At 41.6% G+C, this 27,915-nt stretch overlaps 1 protein-coding gene and 1 long non-coding RNA gene across 3 annotated transcripts in view; both read right to left on the reverse strand.

Annotated features, from left to right (window-relative positions):
• LCOR (ligand dependent nuclear receptor corepressor) overlaps positions 1 to 26,627 on the reverse strand; it is a gene marked incomplete at its 5' end in the record, with an annotated part of 52,174 nt that extends 25,547 nt beyond the window's left edge. For both annotated transcript variants that reach the window (XM_080347414.1, XM_080347413.1), the window contains one exon: positions 26,531 to 26,627. In XM_080347414.1, coding sequence (XP_080203540.1) covers positions 26,531 to 26,627 — 97 coding nt within the window. The remainder of the gene's footprint in view (positions 1 to 26,530) is intronic.
• LOC308042707 lies at positions 23,562 to 24,786 on the reverse strand. The gene is made up of 3 exons (XR_013922385.1): positions 24,712 to 24,786; positions 24,023 to 24,117; positions 23,562 to 23,657 (listed from the first exon to the last, which is right to left on the reverse strand). It is a non-coding gene; the product is annotated as an uncharacterized lncRNA (long non-coding RNA).
• Positions 26,628 to 27,915: the final 1,288 nt, after the last annotated feature.

The following is a 27,915-nucleotide window of genomic DNA, read 5'->3' on the forward strand; positions in this document are numbered from 1 at the left end:
GCTGGTACTCCAAAGAGGACTTTACTCTCCAGCAACGTGGATTAGCCAAAGACACATCCTCGCCTTTAAAAAACAGGAATGCAAGATCTTCAAAAGGAGACAGCGATGCATTTCTGGACTGCCCTGGACACAGAGCCTGGCGTTTCCAACTATGCTTTCTCCCCTGCGACAGCACAGCTCAAACATGCTTTTTAATACTCACTACATAATTCAGACTTACACATGTACCCAGTCAAAGCAGTAAAGTAAAGCTCATACCACCCACTAGAAGTCAAATGATTTTTCAGGTAGTAAAGAAAGGCTACAATTCATCTTTACTATTACATAAATGGTTAAAGACCTAAATAAAAAAAAAAAAAAATAAAAAAAATAAAAAAAAGGTAACATAACAAGGGCCCTGAAGGGGGAAAATAAAAACCAACATACACAGGTATCAGCTCTTCAGCACTAATCTGTGAATATCGATATGTAAACTAGATCTCAATAGACTAAGTAAGTACTGGCCAGGGCAGGAGTTAAATACAGTAGATATTTTTGACCAGTTGCAATAGAAGACAACTGATTCATCAGCATTTATTTATAATAAATAATCAGCTTAATACATAGCAATTTGCACTTTAAAAAGACAACTTCAAAAAGCTGGAAACTGAGTCAAATCGATTAATACAATAGTTGTCTACATATTTTATTTAAATTTCTTAAATATTTAAGAAATTTCTAATAGAAACCCTCAAAACAATAGCATGGGGAGAAAAAGAAATAATCTATTAAAAACAAACAAACAAAACAATAACAAAACCCCCAAAACCCCAAACCAAAATGCAATTAAGAGTGAAAGCACAAAGAAGAGACAAGAGGCTGGAAGTGGGGCAGGGGGCTTCGGAGCAGAGAACATAAATAAATGTTGCAAAAGTCAGAGCAAAGAGACATATATGCAGCTTTAAAGTAAGCAAAGATAAAATCAAAAGGAAAACCCGTATGCATATTACCTAGAAGAATACGTTAGTATATCAACAAATATTTGACGAAATGGCATATGATCATCAAAAGAATCTATCAAGGTGATGTTATTTAACATTTGTAAGTTAATAGTCTTAAAATGCTATGGAGATCGATTCTTTTTGTTTTTTTTTTCCTGGGAGTTACTCAAAGAACGTTTGCGGCCGTGTTTAATTCCAGAAAGTCTTGGAATAATGAGAAAGCTCCAAATGGCTGTCAAAATATTAAACAGATAAGTACTGGAGTCACAACTCAGTAAAGGTTTTCAAAAACAAGGAAAAGCTGAGAGGACTACTGAGGAATTAACAGCAAAAATAGAGCCAATCAACATGGGCTTACAAAATACTATCTTATTTAATTTTACTTCTGTAGAACTAAAAATTTTATTAACAACAATACCAGGTTTGATATAATATTTTTAGAGTTACGTAACATTTTTGGGCTGGCACTACACTTGGCTAAAACCAGCTGAGGAAGGAAGAAAAATAAACCAAACCAAACAAAAATCAGCCAAATACATACAAACTAGATTTAAAATCGATTAGGTGACTGGTCTTGAAATGTTAGTGTCAATGGGAAACCATCAGGTAGTGGCTCTTGGCCCTATGCCATTTAACATTTTAGTCAGTGATTTGGAAGAAAGCAGCCACTAAATTTTCAGGAGATACAAAGACAGGAAGAACAGTAAATAACAAAAGGCCCAGGTCACGGAGGCTGCTTACCAAAGCAAATGCAATTAAACACTACTTCGAAAGGGGGGCGGAGGGGAATGCAGAAAGCCACAAAGCACACATCTAGGAACAGGAAAAACAGCTTCTCAAAGACATACTCAGATCCAGCACCTGAAACTGGAAGCTGATGAAACTCAGCCAGACATAAGACACTCTCAGTTTTACAAGGGTCCAACCGAAAACACAAGACCCGCAGCCCAGGACCAGAGCGATGCTTTCCCTGTCCAGGATTCTGGAGGTGTCACTTGGGGAAGTGTGGGCTGAGATCTGCTCCCCTTGTACTTCCCCCAGCACTTACATTCATCATGTTAGGAGTCTCATTAACTAGTAGGAGCCATCACATCAGAGTTTTATTGGATTTCTCATGCCTAGATTTTCTGGTCAAGATTGGATATATTTATCCACAGCTATGGGATTTGAAGCAGGAATTAATTCAGTAAAAATCCTACAGTTTATGTGTAACACGGGAATTCTGCCTCTTTCAGGACAAAAATCTATTAAACTTGAATGTTTCAGTCACAGGCATCTTAATAGAAAAGCAGGACCAACCAACAAGGGAGGGGAAAAAAAGTCACAGGACAGTTATTAATATACATCAAGTCTCAGGACATGCATATAATTATAAGTTGTGAATGTTCTTTTATTCATGCAACAAAATGTAAGAGCCTTCCATCCACCTATGATGAGAGGTCTCGCTATCTGAATGGAACACAGTTAACTATTCCAAGTTGCACCAACTCTTCCTTAGCTTCCTGGGGAACAAAGAAAGAAAAAGCAGTCCATCTTCAGTAATTTTTCAAAGTTCATGCTTCCACATTCTTGTTAGTGAAACTGCACTGCCCACGGACTTACTGCAGATATACCTCTCCAGAGAGGTGATGCTTTAGCAAATCTAAGGACTTTCAGGGGACCTTAAATATCAATAACCTGGTTCTGTATGAGCAAGACAGACATGCGTACAGAACAACTAAGGATGTCAAGATAGGTACTGTTTAAAATAACAGGTATAACCAAGTCCTATATAGCAATATGTAGCTCTTCTATAGCCTTTTTTACCAGAATGTCTCGTGTTCACAAGAAAAAATACGTGGTGTCACCTGCTGAGGTCCCTTAACAGGCCGTTGTAGGTCAAGAGAAAAAGAATCCTTTGGCCTTAAACTAAATACTTTATTCAATGTAGAGCAGCATCTCCAGTAGAGAAGTTTCATTTGAAGCAAACAAGAAGCCAATAAGGTCCATGTTCTGTCAAACCGCCATTTCACTGCTACAGCAACTTGTCACAGCAGTGAGCTGGGAAATCAAAAAAAGGACCAAAAAAAACCTACTACAGCAGCAGACAAATATTGTTGATAGAAGTGTTTCTGACCATCCATCCTGCAAGACTAGATTAAAATTCCACTGCTGGTCTGTAATTTCAATAAATAAGACAAAGCTGTAGCAGGCCATCCTCACTCTTCTCTTAAAGCATCCCTCTCAACCAAGCTATTCCTTTTCCTCTGAGAAAAAATCGTCTAAGTACATTTTCTCTGACAGAACATCAAACTCACAGCAAGGCATTTAAAAGTTAATGAGCTAAGTATGACACAAGCCCAGCTACATATCTAAACTACAGTGCTGCAAGGCACTTGCCTTCACAACAGAAAAGAGCCTTGTCAAATGGCCTAAAAAGAGGGTAGAACTCTCCCCTCTGCAGGGAACATTCAAGGCCAGGCTGGATGGGACTCTGAGCAAGCTGATCTACTTGAAGATGTCCCTGCTTGTGGCAGAAGGCTTGCAGTAGATGCCCTTTGAATGTCTCTTCCAAACCAAACTATTTTACAGTTCTACACGGGAGAATGGAGGGGCAAAAAAAGCAAGTTATCAGGCTGTTTTGCGGTTTACTTCCCATGTTAGCAGTCTAACTTGCAGACTATCTCACTGATTACAACTGAAAAGTCATCCCCAAAAAGTCCCAGAAGTGACAAGTTATAAAACTTATTGCCAGAGTATAGCAAGGCAAAAAGCATAATATGGACCATCCCCTGACCCTCTCCCACAGGCAGTATTTTTGTGTGTGTGATCTGATATCATAGACGTACAACCTTTTTATCTCTAATCAAAAGCCTCAGCAGCAGAACCGAAGGAAAGCCAAGGGCTCTACAATAGCCGTCTCAACATCACCTCCAGATACAGCAATTGCTCTGGCAGACTGAGCCATAATCTTCATGTGGATTTGCGGGGGTGGGAAGATCCTCCAACTTGTAGATACTGCATCATTAACCTAGCTAGTTCTTCAAGTCAGGCATTGTGGGCTTTTGTTTTACATTTTATCTCAAGACCAGGAGGTTTATTGTATGACTATCTGGTTTTCTTCACAGCCAGTCACCACCAACGCAGGAACTGACTGGAATCTTCTCATGTAAATACCTGCATTGTTTTACTTTAGAAAATAAACCAGAAAACAGAAAGACATCGCAAAATGGCAAAGAATTATTCTGTGATTTAGTAATGGCTTATGTGATTCTGTGATGACAGCAGAAGAGTTTCAATAGCTACTGACTTCCTATGTATCTTTAAAAAGATAGTTTTTCTCAATGTTAGAATAAGATCTAAATTTAAAACAAACAAACAAACACACAAAACAAAAGTCACACAGAAAAAAAAACCACAAATACAACTTCAACACTAAAAATTGAAGTGAGAGCTGGTTTTCACCATCTCAATTCAAAGACAGTACTTTTATTTGTTTAACCTCCAGGTCCAGAGTTCCAGCACTACCTGGTACAGCTTTCACTGACAAGAAACTATACCAGCTAGCTAGAAAGTTTATAAACAGAAGAGCCAAATAGCCCAAGAATGAGAGCGCTCGATAGCAGAAAATGTAACAGACCAAAATTTTTTTCTATAAGACCCAAACATTGTTCAAACTCAAGACAGTTTTTTCCATATCCAATGGTGTTGCATTACTTATTGCAGCAAAACAAAAACCTTGAAACTTTTTCCTGTTGGAGACAACCTGTTAATGCTTCACTGCCAAGCAAAGTTAAGATGACATTCATTAACTACCAGTGTTTATCCCAATACCCCAAGCTCCCCCAGCACAGGCATAAGAGCAGACAGAATTTAGAATTGATCTGCCTGGGGGATGCCTCCCACAGAACAGAGAAGATTTCCAGCAAGGTCAGTTCACTGCTCTACTTTATTTCATGGCCATAGCGAATGCTCATACCACAGATCAGCCAGAGTCAAGTGTGCTGTCAGGAACAACCTGCCACAAGTAGGTATAGCAGAGGCCCAAGTCACTTTAAACAATAGAGGAACCATCCATCCCTTTTTCCCCTAAAAGTTGTGTATGTGAAAGCACAGGATACCAGTGATTTCCAGCCCAGCCTCAAGAGATACGTATTGGCATGGTGCAGAAGTGTGTTAAACTGGCTGAGATATTAGCTATACTTCAAACTCCACAGCAGTCCTGTTTGAATACAGTTGCCTTCCCCCAGCAACTCAGTCCTGCCCTATATCATTCTCTATCTGCAACATACAGCTACCTACCGAAACAACTCAGCTGAAAAACAGCCCAGAAAGGACAGGCACAAGCTGCTGGATCCACTTAAACAAACCACAGCTCTGATCTAGCAAACCCTTGGAGTGTGACTCCATTTCACCTCCTTTATGACAGGATGTCAGTTCTATCGTCAGTCATTACTGAATTCACTCAATACGTTATTCTCTCCTTTTTGCATCTCAAGTTGTAAATACCCATTTCACCATCTCTACAGAGATTTTCAAATCTATTCAGGAGTATGCAAAGCGGAATGAAAATGAATTCAACTTAGGAAACTAAACATAGCTACATCACCCATCATTAAAAATCTGATGGTCTTCAACACATAGCATAGACCCGTGAAAGTTAATTGAACATTTCCTCCTTGAGAGGTGAATATACTGAGCTTACCTGTAAGGTAAAAACTGTCTAGAGCCTTTTTACTCTGTTATTTGTGATTGTAAAAGTCTGCCTGATGTTAAATAAACCTGCACCATAGGCCATTATAAATGGTCCCAATGAAGAGCATGCCTTCTGACTCCAGACAACAAACAGCATCCTGAAAAATCTTATGCTATGCAAAGACACACCACTTAAAGGGCAAGTGCTTATTTCACTAAAACACCAGTGAGTATATCTAAATTCTGATTAGCACCTAACAGAAGAAAAGAAGAATCTGGATCATGGAAAGAAAGCTGAATCATGACTACAGTGAATATGAAGCACACCTGATATTTTGAGAAGGCTTCCCAGAAACTCTGGAAAAGTATCCTTAGGCCTTTCAGATGGACTGTTCATTTCTGTCTCAACATAAAGGTTGATGTAGGTGAAATCAGGGGGGGATGCAGGCAGCTACACAAAAATGAAAGAGTAACTGAAAGCAGGGCAAAAGTTACCCACCTTAAATAAAACCCCCAAAACAAAAATCAGCACACAGAAAAGTATCTTAACACTGAAAGACATGAGCACAGAATTCACAGTAGCTACAGAGCAGATTACAGTGCCTAATTGAAGATGTCCCTGCTTATTGCAGGGGGGTTGAAGATGTCCCTGCTCATGGCAGAGGGGTTGGACTAGACAACCTTTGAAAGTCCCTTCCAACACAAACTATTCTATGATTCTATGAATTGTCATCACTGAAGTCACATTTGAAAGCGTACCTCAAGTGAGGCATTTGAGTCAGTCCCCTCCAGCTTTATGGTCGTTTGACACACTTTGATACAATAGTATCAAGAGCACAATGGTACCAAGTGAATACATGATAACTCCTGCACACAGTACAGGAGATATAGCTGTATTACTGTTGTTAGTCTCACACCAACAGAACTAAATATTAACAGAAATATTCTTACCTCTACTTCATTCACACCTTGCGTTATGCTGCAAGCCCTGACATTCCTCTGGCAACAGAGAAGCACAATCACAGCTGCTGAGAACTTTGTAACAAAATATTATAGCAACAAAACAATTTGGTGCTGAAATAAGTTATGGGAACTGAAATTGCCAGATATGGTGGAGTACTAGTCAGTGTAGACTAGGAGTAGTGAACCTTCTTTAAAAAAAAACTGCACAAAGATGCAAAAAACTTACAGTAAACAGCTATAAGATAGCCTGACCTTTGGCGTTCAGTGGAAATGTTCCCAAAGAGCAAAAGTGACTGATAAATCTCTCTTTCACTTCTGATGTCATGTAGTGTTTGCCATAATTTCATGTAGCAGTTCTTTGAATCTTAGTAAACATTTGGCTTTGGATACACATCAATTCCATCAGCTATGCCTGCAGATGTGCTTCACAGGAGAAACACCCGGTTTCTTTAAGGTATTTTGTGTCCAACTACAACTGAGTTTTTTCTTTTTCCTTCTTGACAGCAACATGGGACAGAAGAAAGGCTGTTTAGTATCAGGCACTTCTATTCATACCCTTCCCTTTCACTAGCAATACAAACAACTGTACAGGTACGCACAGAAGACAATGAAAAGATAATTGGTTTTGCTTGCATTATTTCTAGACCGGAACAATTTCCTGTCCTACCAATAGAACAAGTGGCAGCATCAGGGACAGCTTAGCCAGCAACTCTGCTGAAACCAAGACCTCTCTCAGACTGCCCCTGCCTAGTTCCCTTTTGAGACAGACAGCTGAAGTGGGTCCTGGAGCAGAGCTGGAGATCATATTCAAAAAAAACCCTTGGAAATTGGTCAATGCAAAAGTAATACAATAGAGAATGCATCTTTTATGATGGCCACTCAGGATTTCACAGTTATGCCCAGGAATCTTTTCTAGGTAGCTACAGTGAATTTGGTGCCTACAGGTATGTTTAACAGTTTACATTGCACTTAACTGAGATATATACACAGTAATTTCAGCTCCTATGATCATCTTTAAGCCCTCCTCAAGCCAAGCAATTCTGTGCAGCTTTTTGACACTGCCCAGTCTTCTCTATTTCTTTTACTCCAGACCTTTGAGAATTCCTGAAACACAGCATGTTATCAGGCTCTCATAATTAAGGATGTCAAACATTTCATCCTTCATACTTTAGTTGAGGCCACCCTATTCCCTCACAACTTTTGTCTCCAGTCTAGCTGAATGAAGTTCTTTGCTTGACAGCAGCATGTGTGATCTGAACTTGAGAGAAGACAGCAGTCCCACACTTTTTGCTCAGAAATTCCAGCAGAATATCATAATATGCTCACAGTTAATCACATTACAGGTTTCTAGTCAAGAACATCAAACGATTACAAAGACAAACATCTAGAGATCAACCTTCTAGAATAGCCAGCTTTGCTCCAACTTTACAGTTGATATCTCAATAAAAAGGTCATGGCAGGCCTATTACTGTCTCAGGTCTGCTCAAAGAATTAAATCCCTGATCAGGATGCTCAGCAGATCTAAAAACAATTATCTGGTGCTGAGTGAAGAAACAATGGGAGAACACTCAGCCTTCTAAGAATCTGCCTACCACAGGCCATTTGTTCAAAATCTGAGTTAAATTTTCAAGGCAATCTACACACAAAGCTTCTCAAGCTTGGCATTCCACACTACGTTGTATTGCTAAATTTATTTGAGACTGAAATACCTGTTAACAATCTCTATATGAGGAAACAACAGAAACACTTCACAGTTTTGAGTGTTGTTTTGCTAGAAAAGCTTCAGTTTTTAAGATGAGGGTCACAGTCCACTTAAATCCAAAGCAGCTCTTTTTGTAACTTCTGAACAGTCCTTGCAGAGCAACATCTCAGAAAAGGATTTCCTAATGCGCAGCCAGAACTGCCAGCAGTACAGACATATAAACAGTGACGGAATTTGATACAAACTGCACTTCTGCAGGCTACAAGGTACTTATCTGATCCTAAGGGATTAAAAGTCTAGAGTAGCACTAACAGATATTCAAAGTTACAAAACAGACTGATGTCTATGACACTTTGTAAACATCTTCCCTTAAGGTCATCTTTTCCGCTACAGAATTCTTCATACATAAGTTTCTCTAAAAGAAAAAGAGTATCATGCACATGTAATGAACAAAGTATGGCATAAAGAGTGAACAGTAAATTGCAGAAGACTGTGTGCAAGTAAAATGATTAACAATTTCATGTAAGTGTTGTGTTCTCCACTACTGTCAATTTTATACTTTAAATTCTGTGAAGGTTATTTCAGATATAGCTGAGTTTTCTTAAAAAAGTGTTCTTGGATACTAGAAACATTTCCATGCTCAAGGAACATTAGACTTCTAGAACACATTGTGCTTCAGTAGATTTGATAAAATAAACAATAGTACTCAATGAGTCCCAAATTCCCTTGAAAAACTCGTAAGCAACCATAAAAAACTTGTTTTTCTATAAAACCACAGGAATAACATCAGAAGGGGTGGGTGAAGGAATCAGACACTAAACCAAAATGCAGCGGGATTCTATAACAAGTGTTGCAAAACACTCCACTTTTTTTAGCACCAGTTCTTCTGAGGAATTTGTCAAAGCAGATAAACCAAAGAACTGCAATCTTACCTAAATTAATTACCCATGTACAGAGCTGGACAGTACAAATGAAAATCCAAGCAGAGAAACTCTAACAAATTACTTTAAAATATTGGCCAAAAAGACTGGCAACAGTTTTAACAAAAGAAACTCAAACCACACGAAGAGAAGGATCCTTTCATTTACAAGGGGAAAAGAATGGAAGCACGCTGGAAAACTAAGGCTGCAGACGAACCTGCAAAATCCACAGCTACACAATGAACATTTCATTCAGCATCAAATTCACTTCAGTAATAGTTGCTTATAGTAGTGTTACAATAATTAATTCAATTAAATATAGTAATAGTTGAATACATGAGACACTCTAAGACGTGGCCAAGTCAAAAATACATTTGTAAAAATAGCACATTATTTTAATGCTGACTTCTTTATCTTTGAACTAATTAGTGCCAGAAAATTGCTTATATAACAGAAAACATGCAATATCTCATTTTGCAATAACCACACAGTCACAAAACACATTTTAAAGAAAGCTGCATTATCAAATCTGCAAAAATAGTTTAGCACAGGGTTTACTCTTCCACACAACTGGTTCCTCACAAGTACCAGAACAATGTGATCTGCGATGCACAGATCCAAAGAACTTCAGTGTGCAATTTCACTTCTTTGTTAGCACTTATTTGATGCAAGTATTTCTATAGATATTTGACTATTTCAAGTATTTAAAAATCTCTCCTACGGTCTGTGCTCATGCATTCAGAAGTCTGAAGGAGTCTTTCATAAATATCTTGAACAGAGTCTAAAGATTTTATATGTTCTTGGATTAACCTATAGTTAATCTTATTAGACAAAGAGCCAAGATTTTCCAGAACAAGTGCTAAAGCTATAACACTAAATAAGTCTGGCTCATTTAAAAAGCATCCCTGAAATTCTTCCTGCTCCTGCACCCATTTTAGAGTCACCAATAAGCACTACTCAGACTGCAGAAAAACTGTTTCTACCAGCAGGCTTCTGAATATTCATAATGTCGATAAAGCTAATTACATTTCAAAAAACCAATAATCTATGTGCAATTATGATATTGGCAACATTTTAATGCAAAAAATTGTTTAAATATACTAACATCCTAGTCTTGGGAAATCCAGTCAAGCTACGCAAAGAGATGTGTTTGTCCCTTGCATACTCCCAAATGTGGAAGTAGAATCAAAAACTGGATCTGGAAGAAAGGGTAAACAGCGTGTTAGTTAAATTCACAAAGCATACTATGTTCGCAGGTGTTGCAAACAATAGTGAAGACAAATACATAAATGACCTAGAGAGAAAATAAAATCAGTTTGAAAACAAAAATGTCTCATGAAAAATAACTTCAAACACTCAATGTAGAGGAAACACAAGGACAGGAAGAAGAAGTGAAATGAAAGAAACCCAGAAGCAGCAACAGTGGACAGTCAGCTGAATATTTGCAAGGAAAAATAGTTTGGAGTTGCAGAGGGATCAAACTGAGCAGGGAAATTAAAGTTCTTTCTACACCCTTTGAGTCAGTAACAATAGCCATCTCCTTGCACAATTGCCAGGGACTGAAAAATTCCCCTTCACTCCCAGCAAGTAGAAAGCTCTTCTCAATGGCAAATCAAGTTCTGCAGGAGGTAGGGTTTAATTTTTTTTAAGCAAAGTTAACATACGGTTAGCATAAGCCCACGCAGCAGGTTCTTCCAGTACTTCTGCTGCTCGTGGCTTTGTGCAGAACAGGAGGAAGCTAACAAAATGAATCCATTTTTACAGGTGCAACTCAACCTCATATTGTTCAGATTTATTCATGTGGTCCTTGAGAAAAGAAACCAAAACAGCTAGTTCAACTACTAAAAAAATAATAATAATAAAAACCCTTCACCCTTTACTTTTGCCTTAAAGTTACTTTCCCGAGAATAACGTCCAATCATCCATCACAGTCAATGCCTGCACTATCCAGTTTTAATGGCAAAGGCAAGAGGAAGAAAGAACTGACTCTAGCTTTAGAAAGGCTCCAAGAGAACCCCCACCCACAGCAGCCACATAAATAAAAGTGCAGAAGTTTAAGTAACCAGCATACATCTTCAAGGATTGACAAGCCTTTCTTCTTCAGAAACACTTCCAGGCACAAACTAAGAATCATTTATTCTGTTTCATTCCCAAATTAACCAAACAGGCTAATTTTGGAGGATTTGTTACTCTCAGTAACAAAGCTTCTGCAAGGCAACCATGTAGGTGCTTCGTACTCAGAACAGTCCACATATCAAAAAGGAAACTGGAAGAAAAATGAAGAGAACACACACAACTTTTAATAGAAGACATCTTTCTGTCTATCGTGTTGCTGATTCTTAAGGCAAGCTCCAGCATGGAGGCTTGTGTTTCGGTTTATGTGTACCATCATCACAGAAGACTGAAGGGTTTTCTCCTCTTGACAATGGCTAAGCTACATGATTTCTGAAATAAGTAATCCTACAAACATCTACAGCTTCTGCTTATAGTGTGAAGGCAAGAACAAATAAATAGTTCCTACTAGTCTGTTTAGTCTTTGACCAAGGCTGGTTAGTCCTGTGTATTTCAATGGAGATTCAAATGACAAATTGAATAATGGACAGGTGATTTCACACCTCCTCTATTTTTTTTTCCTTTTTAAAGAAGTAACTTCTGCAAGTTCACCTTGCATAAGAATGGCTGTTCAGAGTTAAAACACAGGTTTAACTAGCCCAGAATATCAGTTCCAATAAGGGCAAAGTGTAAGTGGCCACAAAAGGGGTTGACTTAAACAATGTCATCATGAAAAGCATGCCCAGCAAAGCCCAGAGCACATCTGCTTAGGAACTAGAAGTGCAGCTGCTGCTCAAGAGACTGTTTAAGAGAAGAGCCTGTACTTACTCAGGTTTGTGAGATGTGTAACTAACTGCCTTGGACTCCTCATAAGTGAAAAACATGGGAGACATATTAAAGTGAAGATGCTAGAGAATTACGGCCTATTAGAACAGAAAAGAGCTAGAGTCAGCAACACTATGCACTGCACAGGGTTTTGCACAGTGTGCTACTGAGAACAGACAAGACATGCAGGAGCAGGCCAGAGTCGTGCTCCTGCAGGAGAGCCCACTGCATAGATCACAAAGCTCCAACAGAAGGCAAAGGGACATACTCTTGAATAAGCAAATAGATGTGTCCTGGGAATGGTTCTTATTACAGTTCTCTCTCCTGAACACCACACTGGTCTGACACGGCCCTGCTGTGCTTCTTGGTCGAGTGTCAACAGTTGCCGACTAACAAATCTCACCAGATAAATTCAGCACAAGTGCTGAACCACCCTTAGCTCTACCTGGTTTTTTGCCCCGTGACTCCGGTTTGGAAGCAAGCCCTATGACAACTTGCAACTTTGTCTAAATACAAAATGCTTAAACCAGCAACCCTAATGAATATACACCCTGACTGGCTGACCACACAGAAAGCCCACTCCAAACCTGCTCAACTCACGTATCTTGCAATGAACCCACATATTGCCTGTGGTAGGATTGTTTCTCAGAGAAAAGGGAAGATCCTGAACTAAACCAAGAATGCTTCACAGTGGTTTGGTGTAACGAGCAGTCAACTGCCCTCAGAAGGTTCCCATGGCCAGAAATCTACTGCCTCTGGCATTTGGGAGACCAGTGCCCCTAAACAAGCTGTACCAGCACCAGGCCATCTCTCCAGTTGGCTTCATAAACCTGAAGGTGTACAGTACCCTACCAGGGACTGTTGTCACTTCCTTACAGCCCAAACATGCAGATAGGCCAAACAGGTAAACAGAAAGCCAATCTTTAGGCTAACACTCAAAAGCGTGCTGACTCTAATTCAAAAGGAGAAGAATTAAGATCACCATTATGCTGTAGGAACCAGAACCACAAAATACCTATGAGAACCACTACTAGGAGATATAAAGATAAATACAGCTCTTTCAAGCTGTGGAAACCACCGTCTGCTGACGGCAACTAGCAAGGATCCTAATGTCTCTATCACAGCATCAGTTTCTCTGTAATTTTCTCTTAAATTTACGAAGAACAAACACATTGGACAAAAGATTTATCTGCTCACTGGAAACATACTACAACTTAAGGCACATTCACTAGCAAGGCAGCATCAAGAGCAGAGCGAGGCTTGCCTTACTCAAGTGCTTTAAAGGAGGGAAAAATTCAACAGCAGTGAAATGTGTGTGCGTATAAAAATGTATGATTGCAAAATATACTGTGTAAATTGGCAATTATGAGAAGCAGAGTAAAAAGACTCAAAATTCCACAACTCACTTGTGCCAAGTTACTAAAAGTCAGATTACTGCAAGCTGAAGGTTACTGTAGACAGGGAAGTCTACTCTGCAGCACGTCTTCAATGTTTGGAAGCTATGATTACTTATCACCTGGCACTTTACTCCATGACAAATCCACCTCTCCACTGAAAGGGCTGATCCCACTCATCCTCCCCATCCCCCAGATGCTTGCTACTCTCGCATTTGCATGGTAACACAACAAAGCAGTTCAGCAATCCATTCCCTGATCCAACCCACCACACATCTAGATCAAGTGAGGACACTAGCACAAAGAGGGTGGTATGATCACCCTTCTCTGCAGCGTTTTAAATCTACACTACGTTGAAAACTACTGTGTAACCATGAATTGTGTTTTTACAAGAAAACTTCCAGTGCTGTGCATCCCTTGGATGTGTACTCTATTTTCCTGTGGTGGAACCAAGACCTTCCCTGAAGAAATCTTCCATACTGGCCGGCATTAAACAACTGTACTCTACCATACTGCTCATTTAGGTTAAATGATGCAAAATGGTGAATTCTCAGAAATTACCAGAGTTACTGCCCAAACCTGTACCTAATATAAATGCAACACAAATTTGCAGTTTGGCAAGGTCTGTAGGTGGACTTGCAGTTTCTCCAAAGTCAGGGTGAAATGCTTTATTGCAGCAGCTCTAGCATAACTTCTCCTTTATTTAAAAGAGAAAAAAAGTCTACTGAATGTTTCCTGTGGCATCTTTTACATACTCTAGACATCAAGTTTAGGATACATAAACTACAGTCAATACATTTCAATATTTTCCACTAAAATAGTGGTTTTGCACATAGAAAAATGTAATGACTTTTCAGAAATCTGAGCCTCTACAAACTTGCTTATACTACTGTGATGCAGAACAGTTAAGAAGTAGACAGCATAACATTTAACTTTATTCTGGAAAAACTCATGGCTCAAAAGGCAACAGTGGTTCTATTAAATATTCTTGAGGACCCTTTTCTGATACTGATTTCTTAAAAAAAAAGGTTCTCCGATTAATCTATCTAGGCAAATCTCTACACTGTCCTAACCCTTAACTCAGTAACTGAAAAAAAATAAGCTTTCAGAATAGCTTTTTCCAGGTAACTTCTCTTTGGCTTTCTAAGCGTAAAAAACAAACAAGCAAACAAACAAACAAAAAAAAGAAACAAACAAACAAAACACACACAAAAAAACATACCAAACCAAAGCACCTGCCTGCCTTCTCCCACCAGTCTCTCCCCAAACATTATCCCCCAAGTCTTACGCTAGAACTTATTAAAGGCTTCAAAAGAATATACTTCTTCCTCTCTTCCAGGAAGATGACCTGAAACTGGATTTCACCTAGAGTGGGAAATATTTTTTCCATTTCCAATAAATGCTTAAAAAATATATTTGGAAAACTATCAGAGTTTAGTTTGTAGTTCCAGTACCTTAAAACTAAATAGCCATGACTTCCCTTCACACAGGTCTCTTAGGTATCCTTAGCTCCATCCCATCAAAACAAATAAACAAAAAACTAAACAAAAACCCCCATACTCCCAAAACAAACAAACAAAGCCAGCCACCACGCCACCAGAAACATTTATTTAAGGCTACATTTTTTACGCAAAATTTACTTCTTTGCTCTGGTTGACCTTCCATTTTTCCTTTCTCTGAATTTCACAGAAAACTCCGTCAACTAAACTAACTATACCACTTGGTATGGCACTCATGACTAACTTAATTCAGAGGCAGAACAAGAACTTTTAAAATTATTTGGTTTAGATGCACCTTTACATTCCTTTAGTGAACTCAAACAAGGCAAGTAAAATACAGCTATTAAAGTTTATCATCTCCTTTTTTAAAAGCATTCTTTGTGAAGTTTGACCCTCATTTATGCTAAATCTGGATTTCCAAGAGAGACGTAGTTTTAGAGAGATATTCATTTTCCTTCACCGATTCCAAGAAAGAGTCTCGGGATGTTTCAAGGCTATGATGTCCTAGTAGCTCATGTTCAGCTCTACCTTGTCTACCACACCTCAGACTGAACTAACAGGGAGGAGCCACCTGAGAACGCATTACCAAAGCACTTGAAATGCTGTAGACAAGTATTTTGCACAGCATTTTGAAAATGAGACTTAAGTTTGTGACCAGCTGTGAGGGGACCTGAAGCAAAAGATCTGTTCCCAAGACCATCTGACTCATTCAGCTTTAGCCCCCAGCCCCACACCGAGCGTAGACTGACAGCACAGTGAGCTGGTTATCGCATTAACCACCAAAGCCCCTCTGCAGTCTGGCTGCCATGCTGGTGGAAAGCAGGAATTTGTCCATGGAGAGCCTCACTTGACACACTCAACCACCATCAGTGGCTCCAGCAGGCACCAGTGCCCTTTCAAAATCAAGTTTGTAGCTCAGGGGCACAGGACACCACTTGTACAGATTCCTCTACCAGCCCAGATCCATGGCTTTTCCTTGGCTTTGGGTCTGGCCCACTCACAGCTAAGGTCCCATGCGCCCTAGGACCTCTCACTAAAATCAAGGCTTATCACACCCTGACTTCAGAGCCAAGCTTACAAAAGGATGCTGATATAGGTGCACTGGCAAAACTATGGGGTTGCAAACCAGCATTCAGAGCAAGATTTTTTTATTATTATTTTTTAAATTTTTCTAAAGAAAGTTTTGCCACCATCAACAGAATCTTAAAACTATGCAATAAATTCAAGCACTCCCAACCCTGAAAGTCTGCCAGAACAAAGGAGTTCAGAAATTAGCTGTCTGCTGCTTACAGGCATAATCATAAACGCCCTCCTAGGCAGCACCACAGCATGCTGAGAGCAAAGATCTATCTGCCTTAAGGACAGATCAGACAATCACTCATCTCTTCCCTCAAACTGAATACAGAAGAACTATTACCCCTCCCCTTACAGCAGTGGAAAGCCCTCCAAATTCCAGATAGTAGCAGGCCAGACAGGAAAAGAAAATCCAGGAGGATTTAGGGTCGGGATGCTGAAATGCCCATGAGTAGGACAAGCAACAGGTGCTGGTTTCTTGGGAACTAGTGTTTTTACACAGGCTTCTTTTTAAGTAGGTTCTATATTTTTTGTAATGGGGCAAAATTTAAAAAAAAAAAAAAATCCAAAAATAACTACTTATTTTCTGAAGTTTGTGAGGTGTCATCACAAGTGCACTTAGCTGCTAAAGTTCATCAACATGCCAGTAAGTATAGACCAAAGCAGCCGTGATCAACTTCGCCCTACATGCTGCATACATAAAGCTGCATAAGGCATTTCCTATCCTAGGGGCAGGAACAGTCCTTGGACTACAAGGGGTTGAGAAAATTTAAAGCTTTAACTGCTGTTCTTATTTGGAGCACACAATTCAGTTCAAAGTACAACCAGCAGGAAGATACAAATTGAAGATTAGTCACAGGCAAACAGATGATTTAGGAACAAGAACCAATCTGTTATAGGCAAGGAGTGCAGCCTCCATGGCAAAGGAGACTACAGCTCTGCAACATCTTTAACTTACAAAGTCAATTTTTAATCTAATTTGAAACTGAGTAACTTGTTGAGCAGAGTAACTTCCGAACTCTATATTAAATTTTTGACTGTTAGCACACTAAGTCTATGACCTCAACTATGGTTCTGGTAAAACGGAGTGAGCTGGAAGAGTGATCAGGATGGAGACTATTTAGGCTTTGATACCCAGAACAGCAGTGCACCTAGAGATTACCAAACAGCTTAGTGTCCATTCCATACCTCAAGTACCTCATAGTCACTAAAATAAATAAATCCATGCCTTCTTGAGACCAGAAAGGCAGTTAACCTCTTGTTTCAGGGCACTGAGACAACATCAGTTTACACTCAAGCCTGTGTATCCAAAGTTGCCTTCCCAAATGTGTAAGAGAGGAGTGCTAATGGAATCTTGAGATCCAACACAAACTCTAACAGGAGTTTGGCCTTCACAGCAAGGTTCTTGGAATGGAAAATACAGAAGCTTTGAGTATAGGAGTGCAGCACTTAAAACAGATCTACTTAACACCACACAAACCTTTTTCCAGAAGTTAGCTTCCAAGCTGAAGTTTTCCAGGGTTACTCTCCTCTGTGATATACATTTTTTTGATAGAATGTACTTTTAAATAGGTAGGCAAGAGAAGAGAAAGGAAAGATAAAACTCAATACTAATCTAATAGATGACTAACTATCAGCTCATACTCCATAACACCTACAGCCACTTTGGAAAGGAACCACAGCTCTTGTTTACAAATCATTTACAGCAGTAATTTTCAAACTGTGGGCTCCTGAAAAAGCATAAAGACCCCACGCAATTTAAACTATTGGCAATTGGCGTGTTTTTCCACAGTTGCTTCTTTGTAATTCTAGGTTGAAAATCACTAATTTAAGAGAGCCCTGGCAAAATACAGTTCTTGCCTCACTGGCTTAGGCTTGTTCAAGAGATGAATATGGCATTCCTGCTGAATTCAAAAGATCACACACACAACATGGACCTCTACATGGCCTGTCTCAACTGAGCACTGAAGCTGTTCACTCTCAAATTGATGCACATCACTAAAGAAAAATTGCAGAGGCAAGTTCAAGGGATTAGATTTTTGTGAAGAGTTTACAAAAATACTCCTGCAAGACAGAAGAACTAGGTTCTTATGGTATCTTACCATACAGCTCCAGATGATTGCATTTGTATTACTTTGTATGAATGCACAGGATAAGGAGGATAGAAAAGTACAAAAAAAATAAGATAAATGTGCGAGCAGTAGTTACACATTTAGCCATAAATACCAAAATTATTGTTATACTTGCTACTATTTTGTCCCCCAAGTATAAGGCAGAATAACCTAAACATCCATGTTTTCAGAAATGTATCTAGAGATCATGACAAGGCAGTTTTCATCACCTCTGCCACGGTTACGAATCTTAACCCAGATGACCAAACTCAAGACAAGATCTAGTATAACACCAGTCTATCTCCAACAACTCCACGGAAAGGAAAAATAACTGCCAAATAAGCCAAGAGCCAAGCAAGTCAGTTGGCTATCAGCATTTAAACAAAGCCAGTAAGGTCTAATCACAATCCATTTTGAGTATTCCAATGTATTTGCATATTTTTTAAGAAGCCCAAGACTGTAGGACTCCTGCTCAGGAGAACAGGGTGAGAGCATTAGCGTTATGTACTGGCCTGGAAGTATCAGGGTGGGGAATTGCAAGCTGTGGGCTGAAACTTTCACATCCCTTTGTTAATATAACTAAAGAAAAAAGCAATCAAGAAATGAAGAACTCTGTAGCTTGACTACCTGTTCCTCTTTCTACACTTGTCAGTTACTCCACTTTTGAAACATGACCACCACCCTAACCTAGTAACAGCAGAGGAAGGTGAAAGACTGCATCAGATAGCCCCATCTACATAGCTCTCTCCAGCTAGATACTGAAATGCCTGTACTATAAGCGTATGCAAAAAAAATGTTCATATAGAACCAGGAATTTTTTCATTAGTAAACTCAGCTCAAGAGTTAAGATTGCCTGGTGGCCTCTGATGTCTTTCCACACTGCTGAATTCAGCTTCTGAAAGCTTCCTTTGTTAATGAATACTAGGCTCTTGTCTAGTCCTCTTTTCTCCCTCTCTTCTCCCTCCCATAAAATATCATGGTCCTCAGGGCACAAGGAACATCCTTTGTCTCCCTGCAAGTCTTCCCTGTGCAGCCACTTTGCGGTCGCTTCTGGAAAATGCAACAGGGGTACCATCTTTTCTCTGTAAGATGAGTGGAAAAAACAGATAGAGACATCATCTAATAGCAGTTTCACTACATAAGAAGTGGTGTCCTGCAGAAATGTTGAAATACCATAACCTTCACTTCATCTTTCATGTGCCAGCAGTGTTGATGTGTAATTTAAATTTTCTATTCAGCTTTAGGAGATTATTTTTTTTGTAAACTCATCACAAAAGAACAGACAATACTACACAGCATACAAGACAAACCAAGTCTGCGGTAAAAGGTAAATGACTTGAAGATGTGCAGAAAAATAACAGTACAGCATTCTTCTAGAGAAAAAAGAAAGAAGTTGAAGTTCTCACCTCCCGAAAGAAGCTGAGCCCCTATGGATTTATCACAGAAAACTGAGGAACCCCAGAAGTCTGAAGAGAAGCTGGGGAAAAGTGGTATAAAGTTTCCACTTCTTAATAGAGGTACTGGATGAGAGCATCAAACATGGTTGGGTCAGCAAGGGCCACAGTTTATTATCAGGGAGAGAGCACAGTATAACTCACAGTGCTTTGAAGGAAGAGGGAGAATGAAATAACCTTCGTGCTACTGTAAGTCAACAGGTAGCATGTAGAAATCAGCACTTATTCAGCAAAAGACAACTTGGATTTGTCCATGTGTGACAACACCAGCTGAATAGCCTCAACTCTTCTTTCTCTGCTTCTCCATCCTCTGCAGATGTTGTAGCAAAAAAAAGAAGAAAATGGTTGTTTTTCAGTCAGGTCTAGTCAGGGAACTGATTCACCAAGCTGTCACATATAGTTGTGCCAGCACAGAGGGCACTATTTAAGCCAGCTTAGACAGCACTGCCATCAAACACAACCCCAGTCTGTAGTGCCGTTACAAGACAGAAGACACAAACTAGAAAACTCCCTGCTTTTGGAACAGGCTATTCTGTTCTCTCCCCTTCCCTTCACACCATGGACAGGATCCCATCCAGCGCTTCAGATAAGCTCTCCTGCTCATCTCACTCCTAGCAAGGATGTCTCAGGTTACTGAGCTTGACCAGAAGATTAGCTGGCTTTGCAGAGTCTTCTGTCTGTTTAGTAAAAACTGGCACTACTGCCCCTTTTGTCCAGGGTTAGAGCCTAGACTGGCTCAGCCCAATCCATCCAACCCTCCCTCAGAAAATCCCGTAAGTTTTGTATTTCTCAGAGAATTAGAAATATCCATCCCAGTAACCTTTGAGAACCAAAGCTTCATCCTTTCAAGAAAAAAGGCATATATACATAGAAGGGTGAGGAAGAGGACTGGAAAGTCCCATGTAAAATACCGTGGAAGTGTCCCCTCTGCTCCAATTATTATGACAGCGCTACCTTTCTTTAACCCTATTTAACGCCTGTTTTTCCTCAAACCTTCCCTAAACTGATATATAGGGAGTATTCTCGTTGTTGTTTCCTATGAGCCATGAAAGAACACAAGTTCTTAAACAAACCAACCAAACAAAACCAAACAAGACAGCACTTCTCTGCATGTAAGATAGCCTAAGATGGCAGAGCATTAAGCCATTTAAGTACTGTAGAATAAGGACTAAGACCGCTGAGCACAAGAAATGGGATTGTGTATCATCCATTCTTAATGAAAGTGCAGTTATTGTATTATTGTACATAACAGTATTTAGATTGTAATCAATACACAGCACAAAACTGTCAAAAATGGCTTAAAAATTATGAACAGTCCTTTGGATACTGTTTTAAAATTGCACCATACCACAAAGTTGTAAATCTGTAGTATATAAATTTCAACATAAATATTACAAATATTTTGATCAGGGTGAATTTGGACTATTTCCTGCATGCGCAGGATGGATTACCATAATTCATTTCAAGAAGTTAGACTAAAAGTGGATGAACTCTGAATGTCAGTAGCTCTTCATTAAAATTTAATTAAAAAAAACCTGTATTTCATGCAGGATGACCAAGTTCCAAGAAGAAAACTTCCCACCTTGCAGTGATAGTTATTACTTCACACAAATTAAACCAGATTTTTGTTAAAATGAGAAACAAACCAAGTGATTTGGCCTAGTCCAAAACTTCATGTCGCAGTCACCAGGAGAACTCAAGATGGTATAATACAAAGTGATTATGAAGATTTCTTTTTTAATATGCTTTTGTTTGGTGAACATTCTCCTTGTCAGGGTAGAAGTTATTTTTCATTTGCAAATAGGGAAACAAGTGCAATTCTGAAGTGATTTACAATGAATCCGAAGAGATATCTGAAACAGATCTAGATTCGTCCCCCACAGTTCAACTTCTATAGTTCTTCAGACACATACCATCCTTCCATGCACATTTAAAGTAAAATTAAATATCAAACTGTAAATTTCACTCCTTACAACTAAAGATTTTTATTTTTAAATGACAACTGCTTCGTTTTTTTTTCCTGGCATAACTTTGTCATAAAAGGGTAATTCTCCCTCCGTGTATCCATCCCCCCAACGGGCAAAAATGTTTGTGTGTAGACCAGATCTTTTTGAACAAGACTGCAGCCACTATGTTGTAAAGTTTACATACAATGGGTTTATATTAATTAAAAAAAAAAAAAGCCGCAAGATGAGTCTACATTATGTGCAGGTTGAAATAAGGCAAATAGTACCACCTGCACATTTGCTGGGGGCATATCTAAAACAGATACTAGTTTAGAATAGTCATACATTTAAGCTTTTACTTTAGCAGTTACTTTACCTTGCCTTTTATTATTATTTTTTCATCAACAACAGGGCTATAATAAGCTTTCTCATTTTGGAACAAAGGAATACAGTCTGACCTTTGAACTCTAATACAGCCACATTAAACACTTGGAGACTCAAGCCTACTTCCAAACCAATGAGATAACACAGCTAACTGTTTGAAAGCAGCAGTTAATTCATATCTCATACAGGCTGGAACTATACCCAAGCAACAATCAAGATAAGAAAACGTAATAAAGATTTTAGACTTATTCAACTGTTACACACCTTCTCTTGATTAATATTAGCTTCTAATACTTCCTGATGTATCATGTATCTTCCACATGATCCACACTTTAGTCCTAAGTATCTGCGATGATGAAAGACCACTACTATTCAACAATTCAGTACACAGAAACAGATCAGGTACTTAGGCTGCAGTATTTCACCAGCAACAAACATTTAAAAAAAAAAAAAAGGAAATTACTTCAGCTTATTTTGACAGCTTAACAGTAAAATCAACAGCTAAGCAGCATCTCAATGAAACAATGACAGAGCTCAAGATGATTGGAAATATTAAGCGAATGTTACAGTTTTCCCTTTAAATCATAATTTTGCTCCCAAAACTAGGATCGCTGCTACATTCCTTTCCTGCCCCCACCCCCCAACACAAGCTGCAATTCAGTCAGAGAGCCTCTAACAGTACAGCTAATATTTAACAAAGGGCCAAGCATCACCAGCTAGTAGAAATGCATGCGACCACCTCATACTATCACTCCAGTAACCACACAGCATCACAATGCTATTATTGCCTGTATAAAAGGTGTCAGGAGAGTTTCAGGGATCTGCAGATTCCCACCTCCCTCAAACTCCCCATTCTGATCCCATCAACCGTTTCCAATTCAGCAAGTGCCTGAACAGCAAGTGCCTGGAGGCTGGGAGAGGTGGGGAAAAATTAAAAATCTCCACATGAATTTGTCTCTAGGTATCTGCTTTTGGCCACTGAGAGGGACACTAATGCTCAAGATTGGTATAAAGAGCACATATGTCAGCATCAAACTGTTATCAAACAGTATGGTGTCTCTAGAATCAAAGTCCTACCAGGGCATCAAGACCACACACCAGTCCTGCATGCCCTCCTACACTGTGGTTCAACAGCCCAATGCATCTCCCCACAACGAGACCTCAGACGCCCCTTCTGTGCCCATGAGGCAGCATGCTGCTCCCTCAGCTGCACCACTGCATCAACAGAACTGTTCAGGACTTGCCCCCCCCCCCCTCAGCGACACCACCTCCCTCCCCAAAAAAAAGGCTCAAAACCCACAATGAGGAAGGAAGGTTTAAGCCAGATCAGTTCCCTGAGCCATATCTCACAAAAAGCTGTGCTGGTATAATCAAATGTGCAACTCCGTGACAGTTCAAGATGATCTGTGTCTCCGCTGCTGCGTTCTCACTCTTCTCCTTTCCACCAGCTATGCATTCTCTCCCTCTTCCTTGTGCTAGCACTAGTACTTATTTGCTTTACCCAACAGTGAGCCAGTTCAGGGAGCTATCAAGCAAAAAATTCTTCAGCTCCCTCCAAAAGATGATGTTTTCTACTTGCATACCTCCCTGAACCAGCTTTCTGTGGCAACGGTGGCTCCCCTTGAGAACATGAGCTTAGTTTGACAAACTGTCCTGAAGCCACAGTCCAAGAGAGCGGACTAGTGCAGAAGCAAGACACAGAGGGGAAAGTGAATTACTTAAGACATATTTATTGCAAAACACACTAGTTCAAGCCACAGGCTTTATTTTTTCTGACTACCACACTGTGTGGTATTAGCATGACTTTTCAGGGAATGGTGCTGACACAGAGAATCCCACACACCTCATATTTACTTCCAGAACTATGAATGGGTATTTCTGAAGTAACAAGAATTCTCTCATACTCTGCTTCGCCAGATTTATCTATTAGTATTTATCACAGGAACAAATTCTTAAAGACTTCTACAAACGGTCAAGGTAAAACAGAACATCATTTAACAGGTCAGCTTCCAAACCTCCAGGAACATTGTCAAAACCCACTTACAAAGACAACGGAGATGTATTAGGGAGAAAGAAGTTAAGATCACAGCATGATTTCAGCTGGATATCCTGGGCTGGTGCAATAAACCCTTTGTAATTCTAGGAAAAAATATCAAAACCAAAATAAGGTAACAATTAACACATTTATATGACCCAATAATTTATGTGAAGTTCATACTAGGAACAGGGCAGGTCCTGAGATCTCATAAAGCTGATCAATTTGAAGTTGAAACTATTTATGACATAGTGTCATCAAGATAAAAGTCACATAGCACTGTTACACTTTGGACTTTATTTTTTTTTAAATGGTCTTGCACTTTACCTCCAAAAATCCCAGTCAACTCTGTGCTTAACAGTGTTCACAGTTTCTTTTGTTAAACACACACACAGTGGGACTTTCACAAAGGGAAATCTTTTGGAGGAATAAAATGTGTATCAGATTTAAGCATGAGGAAGAGACATGGAACAGACAGAGGAGAAAGCAACTTCTCCTGGAGGTGGCAATTTAAATGGCTTTAGGGAAGTGACACAGGGCGTGTATAAATGGGGGGTGCAGGTGGTGTTTGTTTTAAGTTTTAGCACTTATGGTTGCTAAGAACTTTAATAACATAGTGTTTTCCTTGAGTCTGTACATAACACAAACTTCTTCAGCTACCCAAGATTTTCCCAAAGAGCAGCATAATGAGTACACACAATTCTTGCATTTCAACCTAACACGAGATCTTCAACAGCAGCTTTGAAACTGTATTTTCTTTATTTCTTTCTTTCTCTCTTTCTTTCTTTTTTCCCCCAAAAATTTACTCCTCACAGCTATCTGGTTAAACTCTGAGCAGCAGGACAGCTCTCCATTGAAGGAATTAAGGACCCACCAACAAAGCAGGAGGGACCAAAAGGAGGACAAGATGACATATTGCAAGTAGGGAGTTCAGAAAGGACTAGAACAGGTGATCTCCAGCAGCCAAGGTAGATGAGAAAAGGAGACAGAAGTAAAATAAATCTGGGTCAAGCAGAGGTGGAAGCAAACAAAAACGTTCCTAATATAACAAGCCTAGAATCAAAATAAAACTCCACAAACTGCTTCTAGAAGCATCAATAACTGGCTGGAAAGAAAACTCAGCACTTTCGTGTAGAGTCTGAGTTTCTCAGCAATGTATTGCCCTTGAATTGCTTTATGCTTAAAATAAGTTAACTGCTTGTATTAATCTGGAGTTAACAAGCACCTAGTTCACACTTCTACGTTACAGAAATTTAAACATTTAGATGAAGCCAAAAATATATACGGCAGCAGTTACAACTCCTGGTGTAACCAAAAATGGTGATTTAAATCCCTGATCATGAACTAGGATGCCGAGCTAACTGACAATAAGAGGTTTAACTCTGCACACAAGGAACTAAAGTGAATCTGTGAGTGTTATTACAGATTACCTACACTGAGCAGTCACTGGCAGATTATGGCCATATTTGCATATTTAAAAATAAAAGGAGCATTTGTGCTCAATTAAAAGCAGGAGGTCAAACAAGAAGAGACATACCAGTGTTATGGTTACCAGTTTTTAAGATTATGCTGCACGTTCATAATCTACTGTTGTCAAACCCATTTTACTATATTTGCAGACACCCACCGAATTGCTGGCCTAGAGCTGGCGCTTATGTGTATTTTGGGACCCGTAGAAAAGGCCTCGATTTCTCACTAGGGAAAGAGAAAAGGGCAAAAATCTGTATTTTGAATGGAGAAAGTTATTCGTGATGAACACATATTGGGGACTTCTTTTTCAAAAACCCCAAATATTTGATTGCAAGGAGCCTCCATAACAACAAACGCGCACCATAGAGGAGGAGTGAAAAAAAAAAAAGGGGGGGGGAGGGAGAAGAGAAAAGCAATCACACATCCTTTTAACCCCCACGGCCCCGCTCCGGATCCACGGCGTCGATCCGGCACCCGACCCGCAACTTTCCGCCGGCCCCGCCACCTCGTTCCCCACCCCGAAACTCCCCCCGGTGCTTCTCCCGCTGGGGCTCAGGGCGGGGGCGCCACCGCCGGCTTCCTCGGCCTCCCTCCTCCCGCACGCCTCGCCTCACGGCGGCGGGCCGGGGCAGACGGGCCGGGCCGGGCCGGGCCGGGCTCGCCTCGCCTCCCGCGGCGGCGGATGGGCAGTGACAGCCCGGCCGCTCCCCGCCGGCGGGCGCGGCCCCAGCCCCGCCGTAAACAAGTTTGAAGGGGCCGCGGCCGGGCCGGGCGGGGAGGAGCGGGCGCGGCGCTGACAGGGGCCGCACAAAAGGGCAGGGCAGGACCCCCCTCCCGGCTCCCTCCCCGGCGAAGGGCGGGGCCCGGCCCGGCGCCACTCGCCTCACGGCGGCCCGCAGCGGCGGGGGGAGGGGGGCGGGCCCGCAGGCCGCGGCGCCGCTCGCCTCACGGCCCCTCGCCGGCGAAGCCTCCCCCCTGCCGCCGCGGCCGCCGCCGCCACCACCGCGGGGCCCGGCCCGGCCTCCCCGCCGCGCCGCCGTCCCTCACCTACACAGTGAATGAGCTTGTGTCGCCACGAATCGAGCTGGTGGCGGACGCCGCGCCTCTCGATGGAGCACTGCTGCCGCCCGCACGGGCTCGCCATCTTCTGGGCGGCGGGCGGGGGTGGGGGTGGGGGCGGCGGGCACGGCCAGGGGGGCAGGGACGGGAAGGAAGGGCCGCGCGCCGCGCCGCGCCACGCCCACCCGCCGTCAGCGCCCGCCTGGCCGCGCCACGCAGGCGCCGCCGCGCCACGCCCCGCCCCGCGCCGCCGGCCCCTTCCCGCCGCGCGCGTGCGCGTCCGCCCCCTGCCCGCACGTGCGGCACCCCCACCCTCCGCCGCTGCGGGGCGCTGCCGCCGCCCGCCGCCCGCCAGCAGCGGGGCCGCCCTGCCCGGGGGGCGGCAGCGGGCGGGGGCACCGGCCTCCCCGAGCCGCCGCCCCTCCGCCGGGGGGACACTGCACCCCGGGGGGGTCACCGTCCCCTAGGGACACATCCCACCCTCAGGGGGCACACAGCTTTCCGTCAAGAAGATTTGAAATCTCACCCAGCTGGACCAGTTGGAAACACGAGGTCTGCAGGTGGCCGTGATGAGAAGCAAAGTCACTGGGCTGCGATGGCTGGTCCCGCAGTGACAGCTCCCTGACCCAGTCAGCTCCCCTGTTCCAGCAGTGCCCATCTACCCACCAGCCCCACACCACAAGAACAGGGAGCCCGCGTGTGCAAGGGGCTGATGAGGCACTAACGCCACTTGTGACAACACGCGCTGAGCAGGTTGGTAGGTGAGGGACAGGCCCGGTGCCGCATGATGCCCGTGTAGCAGAAAAGCATCAGCACCAGCTTCCTTCACGCTCAGGGGATGAGCTTGGAAAGGTGTAATATTTTACCCTACACCCTGCCGTGAGCCCAGACATGAAACCCAGGAGCCTTGGTCTTTATTCCCCTACCCTGACCCCCGCAGCCATTACCCTCACCTTTGCCAAGCCACACATGATTAGGGGGTGAAAGGCGGAGGGGTCAAAGCTGGCTGTATGCAGATGTGTGAGCTGGATGTCCCAGACAGGGTATTTCCTGCAGGGCCAGGGAACAGTCCAAGCCGCTGTTCAGGTGCGGTCACAGCTGCAGTGAGCCAGTTGTCCTATTCAAAGGGCACAGGAAGCACAGGGTAGGCTCTTGGTGCACACAGGCAGGACAGCACTGACCCTGTCCTACAAAAGAAGACCAGGACAGCTCGGTTTGGCTAGTCCAGCAAAAGGAAAGAATAACAGGTGTGGTGACTGCTCTGCCAGTGTATCAGGCAAGCTTCAGTGCAGAAAGAGTGTAAATTTAAAGAAAGGGACAGATCTATCTGAATCCAAATGGTCAGATTATTAATTGGCTCTTTTCTTGTGGAG

Source organism: Nesoenas mayeri (assembly GCF_963082525.1).
Source record: "Nesoenas mayeri genome assembly, chromosome: 7".
Classification (NCBI taxonomy): Eukaryota; Metazoa; Chordata; class Aves; order Columbiformes; family Columbidae; genus Nesoenas; species Nesoenas mayeri.